At 43.2% G+C, this 20,948-nt stretch overlaps 2 protein-coding genes across 3 annotated transcripts; one reads left to right on the top strand and one right to left on the bottom strand.

Annotated features, from left to right (window-relative positions):
* Positions 1-202: 202 nt before the first annotated feature.
* evx1 (even-skipped homeobox 1) lies at positions 203-2,774 on the bottom strand. 2 transcript variants are annotated; one of them, XM_041955991.1, is made up of 3 exons: positions 2,411-2,774; positions 1,197-1,432; positions 203-730 (listed from the first exon to the last, which is right to left on the bottom strand). In XM_041955991.1, exons 1-3 carry the CDS (start codon positions 2,772-2,774, stop codon positions 203-205), a joined length of 1,128 nt encoding a protein of 375 aa, XP_041811925.1. The 2 variants fall into 2 exon arrangements, with proteins under 2 accessions (XP_041811925.1, XP_041811926.1); XM_041955992.1 differs by having other exon boundaries at positions 1,197-1,360.
* A 9,462-nt stretch (positions 2,775-12,236) lies between these two features.
* hoxa13a (homeobox A13a) lies at positions 12,237-13,691 on the top strand. Its single transcript, XM_041955566.1, has 2 exons — positions 12,237-12,897; positions 13,444-13,691. The coding sequence occupies exons 1-2, from the start codon at positions 12,237-12,239 to the stop codon at positions 13,689-13,691; spliced, it is 909 nt and encodes a 302-aa protein (XP_041811500.1).
* Positions 13,692-20,948: the final 7,257 nt, after the last annotated feature.

The raw sequence follows: 20,948 nt of genomic DNA, 5'->3' as shown, positions 1-20,948 counted from the left end.
TTATTATTTTTCAGTAATGGGAAGATCCGTTGTGCGTCACAAAGCTGAAGGTCTGGCTAATTATCTTGGCCCCAAAGTTTAAGATAGCTTTCACTGCTTACAGGCTACCTCTTCATGCGGTTTCAGTCCTGATCATATAATATGTTAGGTGAAAAGCTTATGGTAAAGGTTTATATAGAACGAGGGTTGGCTTGGTTTGGTTTTATCTGGTCAGAGGCACTTCTTCCCTCTGGTCTAATGTCACAGATGAGGATTTGCTGAGAATTGAAGGCGTGAAAGTGACAAAAGCGTCAGTCCTGCTAGTTGGGGAGCAAGCGAAGTCCGATGCGGGGGGCCTGGCTGAGATACCGTTGGATTGACTGGAGTGGCAGGCCAGGCAGGAGCACGGACTTCCTCCGGGACCGAGGCCGTGGGTCGGACCCGGGTACAGGGACGGGTGTCTGAAGGCGCACAGGAGCTCGGGCCTCTGGTAGGGGTGAGACAGCATCCGGAAACTGTCGAGGGAGCGCAGGGGGTTGGAGAAAGGGGTGGCGGCCGGAGCCGAGCCAGCTCCCACACCCAGGTGGGAGTAGTAAGGTAGCGGCAGGTGGGACGGGAAGGGGTAGGGCAGGTTCCCCGTGGCCGCCGCGTGGCTCATCATGTAGGTGTAGAAGGCCGGGTCGGCGGGGTGAGGCCAAGTCATGGCCAGACGCTGGCGCTTGTCTTTCATCCTGCGGTTCTGAAACCACACCTGGGACAGAGACACACCGAGTCAAATATTAACCGCATCCCCCACTGGTTAAAAGACAAACCACAATAACAAAAGCAGACATGTGGCTCAGACAGCAGTTCCGCTTTTACGCACCAGTTTCAATTTGAGTTACAGCGACTTTTTACATTTGCTTGATTTTGTTCTGCTGTTGTTCTTGTACCAGCTGAAAAAAATGAAAATAATAATAAAAAATAAAATCTAGGCCTCTGTCCCTAAACGGCTAGTTTGTCCACTCTCTACGTTTAGTCTGAAGCTATTCTTGGTCTTTATGTGGTGTTTTTCTTCTATATTTTCTGTATTTTATGTAATAACCTTTCAGAATCAGTTATTTAAACAGGATGTGCCCACAAAACATGAGCCTGCGCTCGCGGCTGGCGGCTGGCGGCTGGCGGCTGGCGGCTGCCGGCCTGCTTCAGCTTTGCTCGTTTGAGACAGAATCTCTCACCTTGATTGTGGTCTCAGGTAGATTTAAGGCGGCCGCAAGTTCGCATCTCCGCGGCCTGGACACGTAGTTCTCCCGGTAAAACTCCTTCTCCAGCCGTGCGATCTGCTCCCGGGTGAACGCTGTCCGGTACCGGCGAATCTGATCCGCAGAATAGGACAGAGAGCCTTGACCCGGTACAGTCGTACCCGGGTCAGCGCCGGCCTCACTGGGATGACCCGGAGAATCCCCATTTCGACCTGAATCAGTGTGCAGAATGATTAATCAGACATGATTAGCATGCAGTTTAAAACATCACGCAGTAGAATCATTTAAATGGAGGAAAAACACATTGACACGTTTTATTTCTTTCATTCCTTTTATGTTCAGTATTTTCCGAGAGGTGGCATTTGAGAACTAGTTGACTAATTTCAATATTTTTACTGCTCTGTTTCACTTTTATTGTTTAGGGCCTTCCTCATAGACAGCTCAGGTCTTCTTTTGTGCAGCTTTAACAACCACCTGCTAATAATTTTATCACTATTATTTTCCAGGTTATTCTGATTTGCTTTACCATATTTAGGTGACTAGAGTGATGAAACGTGAGGTTGCAGTGTTGCCATTCGTTTGTCTCCTTGCCATCCTTTTGCCTCGAAGCAAACAGCAACTACAAATGATTAATATATGTTTGTTAATGTTTACATCTAATTTCGGTAAAGAATGGAACACATTTGCAGCTGACAGTCTTGAGAGTTTGCGCCTCAGACGACGCCGGATGGACACCCCATGTTAGTGGCCTTCCCTGCACGTTTTTGCTTGTGGTTTACATAAAATCCTGCATTCTTCCTCATGCAGTAAATGTATAGGCTCTCGGCTGACTTGCAGCACGAGTGACTCATTGTCAAACTGAGAGGGGAAAATGCCTGGTTAGATTGTGGGTGTCACCTCAGCGTGTCTCCAGCCACACTGGTCATTTGACAGAACAGCTGTGCAGCACCGCCTGCACTTCTATTTTGCTGTTATTGGCGCTTAATTCCATTACACTGGAGACATTTAAAATTTCGATTTCATTGCACATAATTACGCATTTTATTATTATTATTATTATTTTTTGCTTGAAGTCCAGGTGTATATTGACATGTCTGATTGGCATAATCCACGTTGGCATTCAATCAACTTCATCCGCACAGCCATGCAGTCAGAGAAAAGCCGCAGTGGCATGCAGCTACCAAACCTACCTTTAGCTGTTGGGTAGTCCATGCTTTCAGGCGTGCAGCTGACATCAATTTCCTCGTAGAAGTCCGACTCGGTGTCTGAGCTGCTGCCGTCTTTGTGGTGATGATCAGTCCGGTGCCTCTCTCCGGAGGAAGACGTGCCAACTGGTCGCATATCGGCGCACATATTCCTCCGTGTGCTCTCCTCTATCACCACCTCCGTCCTGTCCCTGGAGTAGGGCGCAGCGCCGGGACTCAGACAGCTCCTGTGGCCCGGCTTCCCCTGCGGTTCTCGCACGGGGCTCCCGATGGCTTCCGTCAATTTAGAGCCGCTCTTGCCATGCTGACCTCCCTCCGCCAGCATCACCATCTCCTCTCTGCTTTCCATCTCCCACGACTTAAAAACCTCGACTTCGCGGGAGAGTGCGAGCCGTCAAAAACCAAGGCGATGATTTTCAGGTTGGAGGGGTGTGTGCGTGTGTGTAGTGGTGGTGATGGTGGAGGTGGGTGGGGGGGCTGAGTCCCGCGGAGAAGGAGAGGCTTCTGAAAAAAGAGGGGATGCAATCCGGTCTGACCCTGAGAGAAGAGCGCTCCAGAGTGCGCAGAGGGAGCTCTGGGAGGGATCACCATTTACCCTCTCTCTCTCTCTCTCGTTCTCCAGAGCTGTCATTCTTAATAGGCCCATCGTCATGACGGTCCCCCCCCTGATGACGACACGCATTGATTGGATATGGGTAAACAGACGGAGAAATGTCAGCGTCGAGGGGGAGGTGGGGGGCGTCAGGGGGCACAACAAGCCACTATAACAAACACTATCTATCTATCTATCTATCTATCTATCTATCTATCTATCTATCTATCTATCTATCTATCTATCTATCTATCTATCTATCTATCTATCTATCTAAGAAATAAAAAAAAACAATAACAATTTTATATGAATCTTATTTTATTAATCTGATTTGTAGCTACTAGTGCAGAGTTGTAGTGATAAAAGACACTTACCTTATTTGCTTCACTTTAGTGTACACCCCTCGCCCTCATCCTCCATCTCCATTCTCCCCATTCTCTCACCACCTCCACTCCACCTAAAGTGGAGTCAAGTAAAGTCCTCAGGGGTCAAGTTGTGCGGTCAGAGTTTAGATAAGACACCATTTGACATGAAGTCCTTAAAGTCAACAGCAAGGACTCGAAGAATTTACTATTCGTGCCTCTTAAACGAGCTGTGTAGCCTGTTATTACTACAACAAATGTATGTGCGGGCTTTAACTTAAAAGAATAGAAGAAGTCAGAAGTGAGTCATTGTCTCATTCACCCACACGCATTTAAAACAGGGAAAATATAACATCACGGTGTGCTGCTGTGACAATGCCTCAACGAAGAGCAGTGATGGGGGCATTTTTTTAACACACACACACACACACACAGTGAAAAAAATGTGTACAGTGTATTTCTATCAGAGGCAGGCATGATGAGCTCACCACACATTAACTTCCTTTGTGCTTGAGGTAAACTCTTTCTGGGTTCGCAGGCCTAATGCGGATTTAACACCGTTGTAACACATTTAGTCTCATTATATCCTCGATGTTTAACTGTGAAGGATGCAGTGCACACAATGTCCACTGAATGGTTTCTGAGGTTAATGTCTCCTCAGGCTGTGATCAAGTTGACTCAGTATTTGCTCCAACTTCCAGCCAGCAACCAATGAAAGATATTAAATTAAATTAAACTAAATTTCAGTTTTTATTTATATAGTGCCAAATTACAACCGAAGTTGTCTCAGGACACTTTCCATATACAGCAGGTACAGACCAAACTATTTATCTACAGAGACCCAACAATTCCCTAATGAGCACGCACGTGGCCAAGTGCCATTTAACAAATATTCACTTCTTTAAGCCTAAATGACTGTAAATGTTATCGTTGTGCTTCATAAATAAAACAAAGTATATGTGGGGACCATTGCTGAGAGAGAGAAAGAAAGATGTTTATTGCGCTATCACTATCAATGTACTGTGGTGATGTGGTCATATTTTAAAGACCTCCACCTGATAACCTACCTTAACATATGACTTAACATATGCTTAATAACATTAAAATAATATCAAGCTGAGTTTCAAGCTGTCGGGGAAATGCCATTGCATCACAAGGACCTGAGCTTACCTGATGCCTCTAGAAAACAGCCTCTTGTCTGATTTTTGACCAGATTTGAGATCTGCAGCTGAAGGCCATGGTGGCATACACTGACGGCCATGATGTGGAGAGGTGGAGTCATGTGGTCTCATCAGAGAGGAGAGGGCTGTGGAGCTCCAGCAGCCTCCGCTGTCCTTGTGCGCCCTCGCCTGTCCGAATGAGGGAAAAGGTCCCAGCGCCCCCCCCCCCCCCCCCCCCAGCGAGGGAAATTCCTTTGGCTTTCTCCCTCGAGTCTTTCATCTGGCCAGCAAAGGAAAAAAGTACCCCCCCCCCCCCCCCCCCCCCCCCCCCACACACACACACACACACACACACACACCTCTCTTTCTTCCTCCTCGCTGACGACTTGATCTTGCTGCTTTTAAGAGTTTGCAAAAACAGACATAAATGTGATCTTAGTCTATCTGTCTGTCTCTCTGTCTGTCGTGTCAATATGCATTAATTAATTAATGTGTTCTAGAGACGTAAATTCCCGTGGCATTTTGGAGTTTTTGGAGACTCAACCAAAAGCCCCAAACTCAAGATCAGTCTGAAAATCCTTAATAAGGAACCATAAACTAATGGGAAACGGAATGAAACGCTGAGGGAACTTCTTAGTCGAACTATAAATATAGTCTTGAGTCAGACGGGAAAAGGGAAATTGAATATCTTTCATTCCGGACTTTGTGGCACAGAGGAAAGAGCTAGTGTGGAGCTGAAGGGGCTGGTGATTTATATTCCCTGCAGCGGTTTAATTAAACTAACGTACACATGATCTGATAAACAGTTAATCTTGTGCATTTTCTGTCGTATCGATTTTGAATATTTAGTGCAGTTATGTAGGTTATTTGATTCAGGCGAGATCACATTCGAGCCTGCTGATTCAATAGCTCCTTTGTTTTTAGAGACGTGACTGGTTTACTTTCAAAATCATAAAGATGGGTTACCATATAGTCTTTTAGTGAGGCGTCCAAAGATGGCAAAGGTCCCATTGTTTTGTTACTTACCAGGAGTTATGCAATAGGTCTTGGCCAGGGCAGATAGGATCTTGTGATCATCCAGAGATAACACTTAGAAAGGCTTTTGCGCAACAGATGAGTGACCTTGTGGGTTTACAGTAGTGTCACTTATATTGTGTGTGTTTTAGATAGTGAAGGACAGCGGATGGGTTTGGAGAGTGCTGATTGTGCCCCCCCTCCTTATTTACATGAAGGGATGACAATGTGCACAACAGTTATTGTGAAAACTCACACTTGGTCCACATCCTGCGCATTCTTGGTGGCAGAAGTGCAGAACACTTAAGCGCAGGGGCTCTGCTTCAGTGTCTAGTTTTGCAGGGGGAGATCAAAGAGGGGGAGCGCCCCCCGCGGCAGACACTGCAGAATGCGCCCCTCAGTTTTACTAGCCAGCCCAACTTGAACTTGACCATGGAGCCTGCGCAGTACGCATGTAATCCAATCCGCGGCCCTGGCAGCGCAGACCTGTCAGAATATTTGCTTTTGGCACAAATAGTGTTTGAGTGTGTGATAGAATGGCGCATGAATGGGTTTGGTGGACGGTCGGTGCGCCGCTGGCTGAGGCGCACCGCGTTTCACACTAGGAGCCAGAACCTGGAAGAAAATAACATCTAGCCTCTCCTTCATTATCGTGGCCCCTCCCGTCTGCGTTACTTCAACTTGGCCTTGAAACGGGATGACGCAGCTACCAGAGAGTTAACTCGCTGACCTTGGAGCGAAACATGTCCTGATGACTATACAGCTGGAAATCTCTGCGCTGTAAGACCCGCTTTTATCGCTCTTCCCCGCTCCATCCTGCACACCCTATTACACCAAGGGCTTAGCAAGCCACTGAGATCAGGCCTGTATTACCCCATTAAAGGGGAAAACATCATGGGGTATGGCTTACCACCAATTCAGCAGCAGCAAGGCAACACACCAGGTGCAAAGCCCTGACGTTTCACAAGAGTGCATGTAATTCTTTAGGCTGGTCGCTGCGTCCCTGGCATCTTTGAGAGAGGTGATATTTACAAGTCTTTCTGCTTGCAAATGGGATTTTATTTTCAGAGAGTGTTTCTGTCATCAAGTGCACGTCCTACTGTTTTCTTTATGTCTCGTTTTTTTAGCTGATAATATTTCAAGTTCGGCCAGAGGCAGATTGTTTGTGCGCATTTTTAGAGCAACTCTCCAATGGCAGGCGTTTTGCGATGCGTTCAGGTGCTGATGTCGTGTGGGTGCAACACAGCATTCAGACTGGCTTCCGACTGATTTACATATGATTGACAGAGTGTTACAGATAGCCCCGACAGACGGCTGCAATGAATCATAGCGTTTCAATCTTTCATATTCACCGATAAGATACAATATTTAAGTCATTTAAATAGCATACGGGAAATAGAGATAACTGAGGTGAAAAAGAAGAGAGAAGTTTGCATATTGAACACGGCACTGTGTGGCTCCTTAGTCAGCTACATTCGGAATAAATCAATAAATGTGCAGACATAGTTTAATAAACAACATTTTATTGAAATTAAGCGATCAATCATAAAACACAGGCATATTTATTAGGAACTTATAATAATAATAGGCTACATTTCCAGGATTTGAACAATGCTTTTGTAAGTAACTAAATTAAACAAATCACTCAAAATTGAGGTAACTCTTAAAAAATAGATTTTGTTATATTCTGCCTTCAAAATCTTAGACATCCAATTATAAAAAACGTTTCCAGGTCAACTGTTTAAATTGCTTTTCATTTGTATGTTTTTATAACCGGTGGTCATCAAAGGCTGAACTGCTGCTAATTAACTTAGGTCACTATTTTCGTTTAGTTTCTACTGGTTCTCGCTAAGACGTTAAAACAACGACGCTATATTAAACTCTTCATATGCATGCGTTCACTGTACACGCATCTTTTTTTTTTTTTTTTCCAATAAAGACACAACAGGTGGAGGTGTTTAAAAGTGCACTGGGCTATTTGGCGCATAAAGTCGTGCATCACTTGGGCTACATTAAGTTTCTTTTTGTTGTAGCTTATTTGTACCCTATATTTGTGGTGCGCAAGTCTCCTGAAGCTGCACCCAGAAACATGTTCTTTCATATCGGCCCTCTGTGCTGGATGCAAATAATAAAAGGCCGAAATGGCAGATTAGATCACATTGTATCCTGATGACGATAAAGGAAATGATGAACTGCAAAGGATATAATAATAATAATAATAATAATAATAATAATAATAATAATAATAATACAATAGTTGAAGTGCGCTTTCCCCTGACAATAAATGATAAAACTAGGCCTATTTGAATTATGCATTTCCTCCCTTTCTCTGGTTATCTGTAAAGGAGCAGGCCTCAGAATGGCACACGGACACACATTCAGACACACATGATGACATTTAAAAATAAGTCACTATTTTCCCCTCCATCATAGTCTACATTCATCCAGTTGCACTGAAATACAACAGATGTGTAACTGAGTACCGGCTAAACTTTCAATGAAACAAACTGCAGACCTTTACGTTTGGAGATTCCTTCATGCCAATAAATGATTTCACATGCAGCTCATGGGCTATAGCTTTAGCAGGCTGTTAACGCAACATTTAAGACTTCTGCTGGAGAAACAGAAACAGGCTGAAACGTAGCGCTGGCGTGTCAGTCACGAGCGCACATTAGGAACACCTTGGGAGTGAAATTTCCCAGTTAACCGTAGACCTTTAGGTGGCTTCCTGTGTGTGGGTCCGAGAATGAAGTGGGTCAGTTTGTCTTGTTATTTTTACGCAATCCTTCATAATCACACCGCAGGCGACCGTCCAGAAAATATGGAAAAGTCAAGCGTGTGACCGCCCTGTGGTTCACTGCTTTGACCACAGAAACATATTGGTTGTTATGTTTTGACAACTTTTTGACAGCCGTCTACTTTAAACACGTGTCACAGACACGTCTGACATTTGACTGCGTGTAGTTCGTCTTTGCAGCGCGTTTTATAACACAATTTATGCTATTAAAGATAGAAATTTATTGCTGAGCATAACTTTATATGGCCTTTCCCCAACTTTGCTCATGCAGGCTTCAGGCGTTGAGGCCGTGGAACAAATGCACTCTTTCTCTCGGGCGCTGCGTAATTTGGATGCCAGTACAAACAGGGGGTTGAACCTTGATAATGACCTAAGAGAAAAGCTTCCAGGCTGTGCTGCCAAGCCCCCAGAGTCCTAGGAACCTCCTGGGATCCTTCAGATAGACCAGGAAGGTGGTCCATAGGGAAATACGGAAACGTTTAAATTCACTGTCATTTAGTTATTTCACTTAGAAATGTATCGAGTCTGATCACTGCTATCTCCCATACATTTCCCTCGGACAACTGAATGAGAATTCAGTGCCAAATCAACAATGAATAAGCGCTTCTCTTTGTGACGAAGCAGGAACTTAACTCCACAGTCAGATGTGCGTCTATTCAGCGGGACAATGTGTGCTCGTGTGTGTGTGTGTGTGTGTGTGTGCGTGTGTGTGTGTGTGTGTGTGTGTGTGTGTGTGTGTGTGTGTGTGTGTGTGTGTGTGTGTGTTCGTTCGTTCATTGTACTTTGGGGTGTCTCATGTCTGGACTGACCACATGTGCGCGCCGGCGGCCACCTTGGCGAGGGTGCAGCCCTGTTGTGACTGCAGGACTGGAGAAGGAAAATAATGTCCTAATCGTGGATAAAACGTTCGCACTGCGTGAAAACAGGTCGCAGGAGCATGTTTTAAAAAAGGACCTGACATTGCTGTCATACTGATAGATGATGTACAATATAACTTGACAACCACGGCGTAAGAATGGTTAATGATTAACGCGTTTGTGTTTATTTTGAAGCTGGATTTGCCTACATTGAAGAAAACGCCACAGGGCAGCGCGCAACAGGCTAGGCCTTGTACAGTTACTCCATGACTCACAGCTGTTGCTGCATGTTGTTGCTGAATGATTTCATTACATTTTTTCTGTATGTGTGATAACGTCAAGACACATCCAGGCTACTTCGATCATGCTTTGAAGCACATTATATTTTAGCCGGTATATCTCACCAAATTGTGACGGCAAAGCGAATGCTTAAATTTAGTTTATGAAAAAAATTGCGTATAATCACGCTCGATTTGAATAATTGTAAAATTGAGGAATGGCGCATGGAAAATTCTTTAATGCCTTCAACAAACGGACACAATGTTTGCAATTCAAATGCAAGAAAGAAGATGGCTCGCGTTTTGAACTCAAAAGCCAAACGGTAGCCTGTTTGTGTTTTCTAATCTTGCATTTCTGCACGATTAACACTCACCTGCTATAATTAGTAACTCCAATAAGCGGTATAAGCGCGTGTTATTTCAAAAGTCCGTGTATTAGTTGGCTATTCTTTGAAGTAGCTTTTAATCAAACACACAAGATGATAGTAAATCTTGTACTTTTCCTCTCATTTGGATTTAAGTTGAGATATTACCCCTATACAATAACTTTCAATAACAAAAACAACAAAAATAATGCAGTCCCACGTAGTTCCATTATATTCAACAGAAATGATGCACCTCCCCCAGAGACAAAACATAAAGTACATATTTTGTTGCTACAACACACACCGCCTTTCAGTCTTGGTTGTTGTAAAGTAAAACAACCTTAGTCCATCATTTTTCGCTCTGATCGGCACTTTTCCCCCACAGTATGTTTTTTTTTTTCTTCCCAGTGCCAGAAGACCTCCAACACAAAACCCCAAATTTTCGCGTATAAAACTGCGCATAGAATAGATCAACGCTAACAGCTAATCATTTGGGGCTTTGATATCGTCTAGTTTGGGATATAGCATGTATTCAGGCTGTTTTCAAAAAATCTCTGTGTAATTCAAAATGATTTGCAATATTATTTAAGTTGATGTTATGTTGGGATCTACTACGTGTAAGTTCAGTTTTTGATTAACCAAAGGAAGCAGATGAGACCCAAGAAGCCTTTTTCTAAAATAATTAAATAAATATCATACGTCTATAAGCTTGAAAGCAGACGTCTGCATTAGTGTTTTACGCACTTGAGTGGCAGCTTCTGTTTGGTTGATTTTTTGTCCTCCGACAGCAAATAACACACCAGTGCAATTGCTAAACTCAGTTAGGCCCAAAACTCATGCTGGATTTTCAGAGTCTGGTAAGAAAACCAGTGAAAGCTCCACCAGGTCCATTTCCTCCAACACATAGACGGAGAGTCACTGGTCGTAAACACAAACCAGTAGGCCAGACACACATAGAAACGCACACGCGCGCACACACACATGCACGCACACGACACCTCTATTCCGTCCGCTCTGTTCTGGGATCAACATCATTTTCACACGTACCTGCAAAAAAACACCTCCAAAAGATCTGCACATAAAAAAACAACAGCATCAACATTCCTTTTATATTTCCAACCTTGTGGTACAAAAGTACGCACCACCCAAGTGAAACGGGTAAAGACTAGTTCTTGAGAATAAACGGCAGAGAAAACAAAATGATAGTAAAAGTTAATGTCCTCCAATAGCTTTCATTGGGACAGGAATTCTCACCCCTCTTCCGCTCTTTTCAAGAGCTCAGACGGTTCCTTCAAAGCCTGAATAGCCCCACTGGCTGGATGGCTAGACAGCAACTTTCAACTTGACCTTGGCCTCCAGCCGCGTCTACCTCCTATGTGAAAACACGCACACACCGCCAAGCCGAGAGCTGTTCTCTCTCTTTGCATATTGTAAACATGTCGGAATTTGAGTTTTTTGGAATAATCACCTAAAACCTTGACGTTACACGCGATTTACTCTATTTCTAATTGCAATTTGTATGGAGATATGTAAAGGGGAGGCTGCAACTGGCCGTCTTCTATAAATATTTGCATGCATAAACGAAATTACTTGAAATGCGTCGACTCTCATGCTTTTCTAAAGCACTTTGCAGAATGCGCTGCTTTGGGCAGAGTACGGACGGACAAGTATAACACAGAGTATGTATGCAGCTGCAGGCGCAGAAGTATGTTTATTTCCGTGTTTATTATGTGCAACACTGCAGTACAATATGCTGTAACATCATGTTATTACAAGTGAAAATCTCCTTCATTAAATGGCTGTATAATGGTACTCACTTCATACAGCGACGCAGACAAAGGCTGGTCAGTGTGCGTGCGTAAAGGCCATAAGGCTACGCACATTATGTAGATGGTTGAGTCATAGCTGTGTCTTTTTGAAATTATTGACCACTTTCTAACAATCGCCCCTTTTCTTGGACATTAGACATAAAAATAAGCATTTTCAGACCAATATTACCCAATTCGAGCATTTTGGATTCTGGAATATAGCCTTAATCAATCAAAAGCAGGCTACTCGTGTGTATCATATCAAAAAAATAAATAAATAAAATAAAGGCTCAACAACCATCTCAGCTGAAGCAGAAGCGACAAAAGCGAAATCCCTTTATAGGTACGGTCACCTTACTTCGCCGCATTTTTCTCCATTTAATTATCTGTACTGGGTGATGTTTACCGTCCTCTTTGCATAGCCCGGTCACGTGATAACATCTGGGCCAATGACGGCGCGACCTCGGCGCTCTTGTGCGCGTCAGAGTGGCATTACTCTCTGGGAACCAGTATCTCCTTTTTTCAGTCTCTGGGCTTTTTAAAAAAGAGCCAGAAGCTTCAATGTTGGATGCCGTGCTATGACAACGTCACTGCTCCTCCGTCCTCGCTGGGTCGACCCGTCCGTGATGTTCCTCTACGACAACGGCGGAGGTTCCGATGAAGTGAGCAAGAACATGGAGGGTTTTGCTGGTGGCAACTTTGCTGCGAACCAGTGCAGGAATCTGATGGCTCACCCCGCGTCCCTGGCACCAAGCACGGCTTACTCGTCCAGCGACTTGCCCACCTCCGGTATGGGCGAGCCAGTGAAACAGTGCAGCCCTTGCTCCGCGGCTCAGAATTCATCCAGCGCGTCCCTGCCATATGGGTACTTCGGTAGCGGCTATTACCCGTGCAGAATGTCGCATCACAGCAGCATAAAGTCGTGCGGAGCGCAGCCCCCCTCCGCTTACGGAGAGAAATACATGGACACGTCCGCCTCGGGCGACGACTTCACCTCCCGGGCAAAGGAATTCGCTTTTTATCCGACCTATCCTTCAGGCCCATACCAACCTGTCCCCAGTTACCTGGACGTTCCCGTGGTGCCAACAATCAGCGCACCGTCAGAGGCCAGACACGATTCCCTGCTGCCTATGGAGAGCTACCAACCGTGGACTCTCGCCGCCAACGGCTGGAACGGCCAGGTTTACTGCGCCAAGGAGCAGCCCCAGCCCGGACACATGTGGAAGTCCTCCATACCAGGTAGGCGACTTCCCTCAGAGTCCAGCCTTCACAGGACAGAGCTTTTTTTTTTTTTTTTTTTTTTTTTTTTTTGTTACATGTTACTACATAGTGAACAGGATGCACATAGTATAGAATGGGAGGTGTATGAAATGTCAGTCGCTGTGTCAGCCTGCAGAGCAAACAGCACAACAGTATGTTAATTTGGTTACAACAAATTAAACAGACAAAACATGTTTAGTCTAAAAGAAGTGAAAAACGCAGTGCGCTCACATTATTTCTTAAGTTTCCTTAAAGAATTAAAAGAGACAATTAAAAAAAGAATCAGCTGTCATTATCAAAGAGCAGTTAACCCTGTTTTTGTGTGTAAAGGATATAACACATTATTCTAGGCAGCAAGTCGTGAATAATTTATTTTATTTGAAAGCAAGTACAAATGTGTGGCTCACTTATGAAGAAATTCTCATTTATTGGAAGAAAAATGGCGCACAAAATATGGAGTGAATGTGAGCCCACTTGTTGAGAAACACCTTGTGACAGTTTCTTTTGTCCCTGCCTTCTTCTCAGACGCGGTGTCTCACGCCGGAGGAGACTCTGGCTCTTATCGACGCGGAAGAAAGAAGCGCGTGCCATACACCAAGGTGCAACTGAAGGAACTCGAGCGCGAGTACGCCGCCAATAAATTTATCACGAAGGACAAAAGGAGGAGGATATCTGCCCAGACCAACCTGTCCGAGAGACAGGTCACGATATGGTTTCAAAACAGACGCGTAAAGGAGAAGAAAGTTGTCAACAAATTGAAAACCATCAGCTAGTTTTTATTATTATTATTATTTTTTTTTATTACGGACAGTATCTGTGGGAGATAAACTACTAGGCCAACACACACACACACACACACACACACACACACACAGACACCGACACACGCGCACACGCGCACACGCTCGTGGACTCATGGATCGGAGCAACAAAACTCCTTTCTGACTGAACATGATTTATTTGTATGTTGCCAAATGATTTCCCGGAGCTTCTGGAGCAGAACTTCTGAGGCCTCTGAGCGCTGGACCTTCTGATTCCTCTCACTTGTTGTTAAATATTGTTTTAGGACTCGAGTAGGAGGGAAACAGCGAAAATATTAAACTGCAGTATGTGTGACTTTTTTTTTTTTCTTCTTCCTTCTGGCACGCTCGCTCTCAGTACAGGAAAACTGACCCCAGCTCACAAAGGTGTGCGCCACCGAGCTACGCCTTTATCTGCGAGTTAACGAGAGTGATAAACGTGAAGATTCACAGGAAGTGACGGTGTTAACGGATTTGGACCTTGGGAATGTTAAATATTAATCTCTCCTGGCTCCTTTTTTTGTTTCATTTTTTTAATCTACTCACATGCTTAGCTTGTATGAAGTGTAGTCTCATCATATGAATCAGTGCTCTCATTCATATCCAGTCCATGGTGCAATTCTTCTTATTATAATGCTTAGATAATCGTTCGGGATATGTGTTCATATCAATCATAGCTTTTATAATGTGTGCGTATTCATGTGGTTGTATATAAAGTAAAGTCCGGCATGATATCCAGGTTATTTGTGTGTGAGTCCAGTATGTCGGTGTTGAAGTCCGTCCCAATAAAATATGGACTTGGTGCAATTTTATCCAAGTTATGTTGAATGTTGCGCTGTGATCATAGCTCACTTTATATCCTTCCATCCAGCCACTTCAGCTTTTGCTCTTCCATTATTGCGAACACTCGAAAAATACTCTTCAAGGCCCGCAGTCCGGCCGCATGAGGCAAACCAGGTCTCAGCAGTGAATGTGTCTTGCCGTGGCTTTGCTGTGTCTGCAGCAGTTTTCTTTATCAGGACGCACTACATGAAAACTCTATTTAGAAATTCCAATATTTGCAATATATAGTTGAGTTCTGGTTGTCTGTGGGAAAAGAGGAAACAAGTCAGTTGAGGCTGGTGTGTGCTGAAATATAGGCTGACATTGCCATCTAGCGACGACTTTGTGATACATACTCAAGAGGGTCAGTGGTCAAATATCCCATCCCAGGCCTAATGAATAACAATAACAACAACAACAATAATAATAATAATATAAGAAAAATAATATTATAAGAAGCAGAATATTGGTAATGTTTTGTCGTTGGCCTTGCCTCAGACGGCAGTCGTAATAAACAGACGCAGGTGGAAAGTGCAGGAAAACCTCCTTTTATTCAATAAACAACATGTGCAAAACGCTGCGAAATATCCCCCTTACTCACTCATGTGTCAATGTACCATGGAAACAGTCGCTTAAATAACAAAATAATGGCAATGACATTTAATCTTCCAGCACACTGAGGTAAACTTGTGTTTTTTCTCCAAATGCATTTCTGACCGCTTTTGTTTTATTCATAAATACATGTTAAAGGTGAAATCCATGTACTTTTAAGTTATTTTCTAAATACGCGTCATTCTGTTGATATATCGCTGTGATATTTTCATTGCTTGCGTTTACGGAGATGCAGCTATTTTACACGTTGAACGTTGCTCTGTTTTGATAAATATATTCTGATAAAAAAAAAAGAGAAATGGGTTTGTTCAAACTGATTCGCTAAATGTCGAGCAGGCTTCATTTAACTACATTTATCCCACTGGTTTCAAAGGGCGCAGGCGGCCGGGGATCAGTTGATTTTGTACAAATCAGGCCTTCAACTACCGAGGTTTGTTAATCTCTATTAAGCTTTTTAAATATCAGCGTGTTTGTGTATGAATCAGAATCCCTTTTATCTCCTTGTTTAGCTTATATTTTTGCCATTTCCGTATAGGCTTTGGATTAATCAAAAATAAGAAGCAATACATAATTTGCCGAAAAATTCTCTTGGTCACTGTGATGAAAGGTAATTTTGAAATATTTGGAATTTATTATTAATTTGGCACATTCTTCTGGACGATTCGTCGAGATATTATACAAACATCCAGTAAAATATGCTTTATAAGTATACATTTATAATACAGCGTTAACTGCATTGATGTAAGAACATTCATATGGCTGCTTTTTTGGTGCTGGGGAAGAAACAGTCTAGCGCTTGTCGGTGCGTCCTCAGTCAGTCTCATTGTTCATCGGCCACTGTCAATAGTAACTTTGTCGCGTTAAGGTTTAGGTATTTACCCACTGTTCTCAAGCATTTTCTTCCTGATTGACTGAGCGCAATTTTTAACACACCTGCAGCCAAAAAGCCCAGCATCCAACAACATGTTTGGTTTGGCTGCATTCACAAATATGATTCAGTCTTACTGGTAGTCTAATGTCAGGCGTGAAACCAAACCCCTCCTTATTCACAGCTCCAGCTCCTCCAGCTCGCTTCTCCACCTGTTAGGCTGATTTACGTGCCGGATATAATTGTTCAGCGTCATGCGTTATGTGTCTTCTCCCAGTAATTCCAAGCACACAGGCTTATGCACTGTAGCTTGCTGTCATAGTCCACATAAGGCTCATATCTCCCTTTCCCCCCGACTCCTCCCAATAATTGAAAGCGCATAGGCTCGTGGGTGACACTCATACATATGCCAAGAGGCATAATGGCTTTACTTACTGAACCTATATTATTTAAAAATGTTTCTATAAATCCTCATCTGGAACTTGGGTGCTAAAAAAATGTATTATTATCATCATCATTATTATTATTTATACGGCTATCATTCTTATTATTATTAGTCGTAGTGATAATTAATTAAAAAAAATATATGGTTCTCACTTGTAGCTATATATACTATATTATTTTCCCACTAAACATTTGTGGACTTTATTAGGTTTTTTTTTTGTAACAAACACAGACTCGGGATTATTTGCAACACAGCAAACTAAAGACTGGATTGTGGAGTGTTCTTAAATAGCAAGCAGTCTGATATCTTGTGCTTATGACTTGCACATGGCCAGCTGGCTGACCTAGAGGAACGCCACACAAATGTGACACTGTAGGCCCTACGTCCGCGAGCACGGAATGCAGCGTTGTCAGGCTCCCACGTCCTCTGACGTAGGCACGGCGGGGCGCGCTCGGGTTATACAACAAACTCAGAGATGGGACAAAAGTGTGATGCCTGACTGCTCAGTGCATCCTGTAGTCCATAAACACGAAAGAGCGGAAGAGCTGGCGCCTCAGAGCGGAAGTTTACTACAAGGAACGTGACCGGCGCGGCAACTCATTGGCTACGAGGGAGCAAGGCAGCGTCCTATTGGCTTGCTGAGAATCAAAACAAGCCTACAAGTCCCGCCTTCGTCCTGACACGAAACGCGACAGTCCGAAACTCCAGCCGCACGCTCCGCCTATCCCTCTGTCCTCACACGAGCCATCTTTGATGGGACTGTGGCAGGAAACACAGGAAGAGGACGAAGAAGAAGAGTTCTGCTGCCACACTAAGGCAAAAGAGTGAATTACAGTTCATTTCAGTGCTAAAAAAGGGTTCAGTTAGTAATATTCATAATTTAATAATTCAAGTGAAGAGTAAAAGCAAACCATTAAAATCATTTGTTTCTCAGTTGGAACTGTTTTAAATCCTCTGCCATTTAAATAGCTATTGAATTTCACATTACAACAACGGTGAAAACCGCCCCTTTTAAAGAAAAAAAAACATATAATGATTTGCTTTCATCAAATTAATTGAGACGACTATATTCTGCATTTAGTTTGCGTATAATTGGGGCAGAAACTGCATATATCTATAATATCTGCAATAAACTGATATTTTGTGAGCTTTACGGATCATTGAGTAGGACTGATAGGGCACACATTCAATAAGCAGCCCGGTATGTCTCTTGCATGCCTGTCAGACGTGGCTGAACACAGACAGGGCCAACGCCAGGCATTGCTCTTTACATTGACCTTCGTTGTCCCTGTGCGTAATGGAGGCGAGGCCTGCAACCTTCACTCAGTCAACAATATAGCTCTGGTCAAGCTTGAAAAGGACGAGTGTGGACGGTAATCTCGTAATACACCACAAAGACCAGAGCAGACATAAGCTTATCCAAGACCGTGACAGCGGTCAAATAGAAGCACTTGACCGAGATTACGTGAAAGCCTCCTCCATGTCCCTGTCAGCGCCTTTTTCCTTAGCACACGGGCTTTTCCTGTCCCGATCTTATTTGGTTTGATGTATAAATGCCAAATAATTTATTGTGTTCATTTATGAGGGATGTATAGGTATATTTTAAGAGACAGATGCACTGCGAGTACGAGTGCGTCATAGATTACAGTGGAAGCAGAGGGTCTGGTTGATTCGCGTGTCTTTTGTTCGCCTAAACACAGATTTAAGGTAATTCCCTAAACAGAAAATACGCATTTTACATTAGTTATAGAAAAGGAATAATCATAAACGTGCACACGATATTATGAAGCCAATTTGTGAAGCAAACCTTGCATAAATACGCTAAAGCAAGTTTTTCTTGACGATTTGATCCTCTATATTGACACGCGACATGGGAGATTATGGGTGTCCTTGAAACCTTGAAAAGGTCTTTTAAACCTCTGCAAGATGCTTCTTATTCGTATCCTATCTAGACAATAATCTGGTATGACATAGTTACTGTTTAATCCAAAACAGGCAAAAATAAAAGAACAATAATTGAATCTATTTTGGTGTTTTTTTCCAAGTAAAAAAGCTTATTGAACTACAATCAAAGAGAAACAGTTGTTATTTGGTGATTCGGTGGCCAGTCCTCTAAAAGAATTTGGATCAATTAAGATGTGTGAATGAAAGAATATCCCGCCGAGACATTCGTTCATTATTTGAGCTTGGATTAAAAAAAATCGGGACCAAAGAGACTATGAGTGATTATATAAGTGATGGTAGAATTTCTGGTGAGTTGTTTAATTCGGCGGCGCGTTTTCGTCGAAATTGGTCGTCCAGTGGAATAAACGTGTTTACCATGAGTCACAATATATTTGATCTGAGATCGTATGCTGGTGTCTATGGCCCCTTTTTCACTATTTTTGTGTTGTCTAAATTTCGAAATGTCCTATCTAAATAAGCTGCAAGCGTTTAGGCAGTTTCCAAATGTCACGTTAGCATTGACGACTGTTAAATATTCAGTTTTGTGTGTATGAGGATGATCACATCTTAAATGAAATACAGGAGATACAACCAAACACCGAGAGCGTGTTTGGGCTTTTGCTTTGTGTTACAACAAAGGAGAAAAAGAGCCGTAAAATAATGCAAGGTTTACTATTCATCGGCCTGAAATCGACTATTTTCTTTACTAAATGTATTAGAAATGCATTTTTTGAGCATACGCACACATTTCGAGGACCGGAAATTAAGTTTAAATTTAATTTGTAATCATCTAAATGTATTTTAGCTCTGCAACCATCATGAGCAAGTGCGCAATTGAGACCCAATGGATGTTCTGACACAATAGCCTAGTTTGTACACAGTGAGTTCATTTTTCAGATAGTTATTACTACTCTTAAATTCCGATCTATTTCCCTCTTTCTGTCTTTTTCTCTCTATGTTTTTCCTTTGTAAAAATCGTTTATTCCCGCAGTGAAGTGCCGTTTATGTCCTTTTGTCCATGTCCGCTCCTGCAGACGTCTTGTTTCCCAGGGTACCCTCTGCAGGATAATCCAACGCTGTAGGTCTCCACTGGTTAGTCAGAGGTGCTCCCGTTGACCGTGGAGTTGATCAGTTTCCCTGCATGGCCCCTGTGTGGTCCGCCTGGCCCCTCTGTCGTCGCCGTCGCTGTCGGCCTACATTTCTGTCACCTGTGGATAAATCAACAGTTGTTCGCTGAATCAGGTTCAAATTTAGGCCGACGGATATTTTCCTGCTCGTTCATTTGCACGCCACCAAGTGCGAGGTGCGCTTGTTTCATGTTTCAGTCGGATGGTTTTATAATCCCCCCGCAACGCCACACTTGTATCAGTGTAGCCAGCGCCATGATTGCGGCCGAGCCAAGAGCATGCGCCATTCAAGTTCAAAAACACGTTATTTTAAAAAAAAAAAATCTCAGAATGTATAGATATCCAAATATAATATAGAAATATTCTCAAAATTATGCATTTATGAATTATCTCAGTATAGATTTGTTGTGGCTTTGCGACCACTGGCCCGTGTGCGCACTCCAAACCTCAATGTTTGGCTCAGTTGTGTTTTGTGATCTTTTAAGATACATATAAGAGTGCGTGCTGTAAAAGGTAACAGTGGGCACCCGTCTTCTTATTGTCTCCTGCTACCCAAACTATATATTAAAGACTGTGTTTTCGTTTTGAGATTGAGAATATAGTCAACAGATGCTTTGAGGTGCAGGTGTGGTGGCCCATTTTTCTACCATAGAATGAAAACAACAGAACGGCCAGTAGCCCACTAAAGCTTTGGCTCTTTTATTTCACTTGAAGACTTAAGAAGCTACAGGAGGTTTCTTTGCAAGACACTGAATGCGCCCATTTAACCTCCTTTACAGCCTTTAGGCCTACCTGACGTGGCGTTAAACTGTACTTTCAGGTCCTCCCCACACTTGATTGTTTACTTGTTGTCTGGCTAGGTTTTATGGCACAAGGATTGGGCTATCTGTGCGTCGCATTCTCTTCCTGACAAAAAGACACTGCGCTTGTCCCTCTCCAGGGGAGGAATTGCGCTTAATTCCAGGTTAAATGTGCTGTGTTGATATCTGTGGATTCATCTAATTGTGTGATTTTAATGGTTGATCTTAATGTTTATATCTGTTACTAATTCAAACAGTCTCACCCAGTTGTGTATCTGAATGTTTGTATGTTTGTTTGTGTCTGTGTGTGTGTGTGTGTGTGTGTGTGTGTGTGTGTTTGTGTGTGTGTGTGTGTGTGTGTGTGTGTGTGTGCTTGCGTGCGTGAGCTGAAGCATAAAGAAGGAATTGAGACTTAAAGGCCAAGAAAACATCGTGCCTGAATAGCCTAGATACACTGATTCTCCGCACCAGATCTCGTCCACAGTCCCTCATGACTTGCCAAAAGTCAGTGAGTTAATGTTTATCTTTCAGGCTTCACGTTTCATTTTTTTGTCCAAAAAATCTGATATAAGCTCAACATTTTCTCTGAATAAAGCTCATACGATGAAGTTA

The sequence above is a fragment of the Chelmon rostratus genome, chromosome 16, assembly GCF_017976325.1.
Source record: "Chelmon rostratus isolate fCheRos1 chromosome 16, fCheRos1.pri, whole genome shotgun sequence".
In the NCBI taxonomy this organism is placed as follows: domain Eukaryota; kingdom Metazoa; phylum Chordata; class Actinopteri; order Chaetodontiformes; family Chaetodontidae; genus Chelmon; species Chelmon rostratus.
Note: the sequence above shows the minus strand (reverse complement) of the source record. Positions and strands in the feature narration are given on the sequence as shown.

Bases quoted from the DNA above. Each gene is read 5' to 3' on its own strand.
- hoxa13a (XM_041955566.1), top strand. From the start codon at position 12,237: ATGACAACGTCACTGCTCCTCCGTCCTCGCTGGGTCGACCCGTCCGTG. The intron at 12,898-13,443 runs GTAGGCGACTTC...CCTTCTTCTCAG, and splicing joins GTGGAAGTCCTCCATACCAG to ACGCGGTGTCTCACGCCGGA.
- evx1 (XM_041955991.1), bottom strand. From the start codon at position 2,774: ATGGAAAGCAGAGAGGAGATGGTGATGCTGGCGGAGGGAGGTCAGCAT. The intron at 1,433-2,410 runs GTAGGTTTGGTA...ACACTGATTCAG, and splicing joins GGACTACCCAACAGCTAAAG to GTCGAAATGGGGATTCTCCG. The intron at 731-1,196 runs GTGAGAGATTCT...TCTCTGTCCCAG, and splicing joins TACCTGAGACCACAATCAAG to GTGTGGTTTCAGAACCGCAG.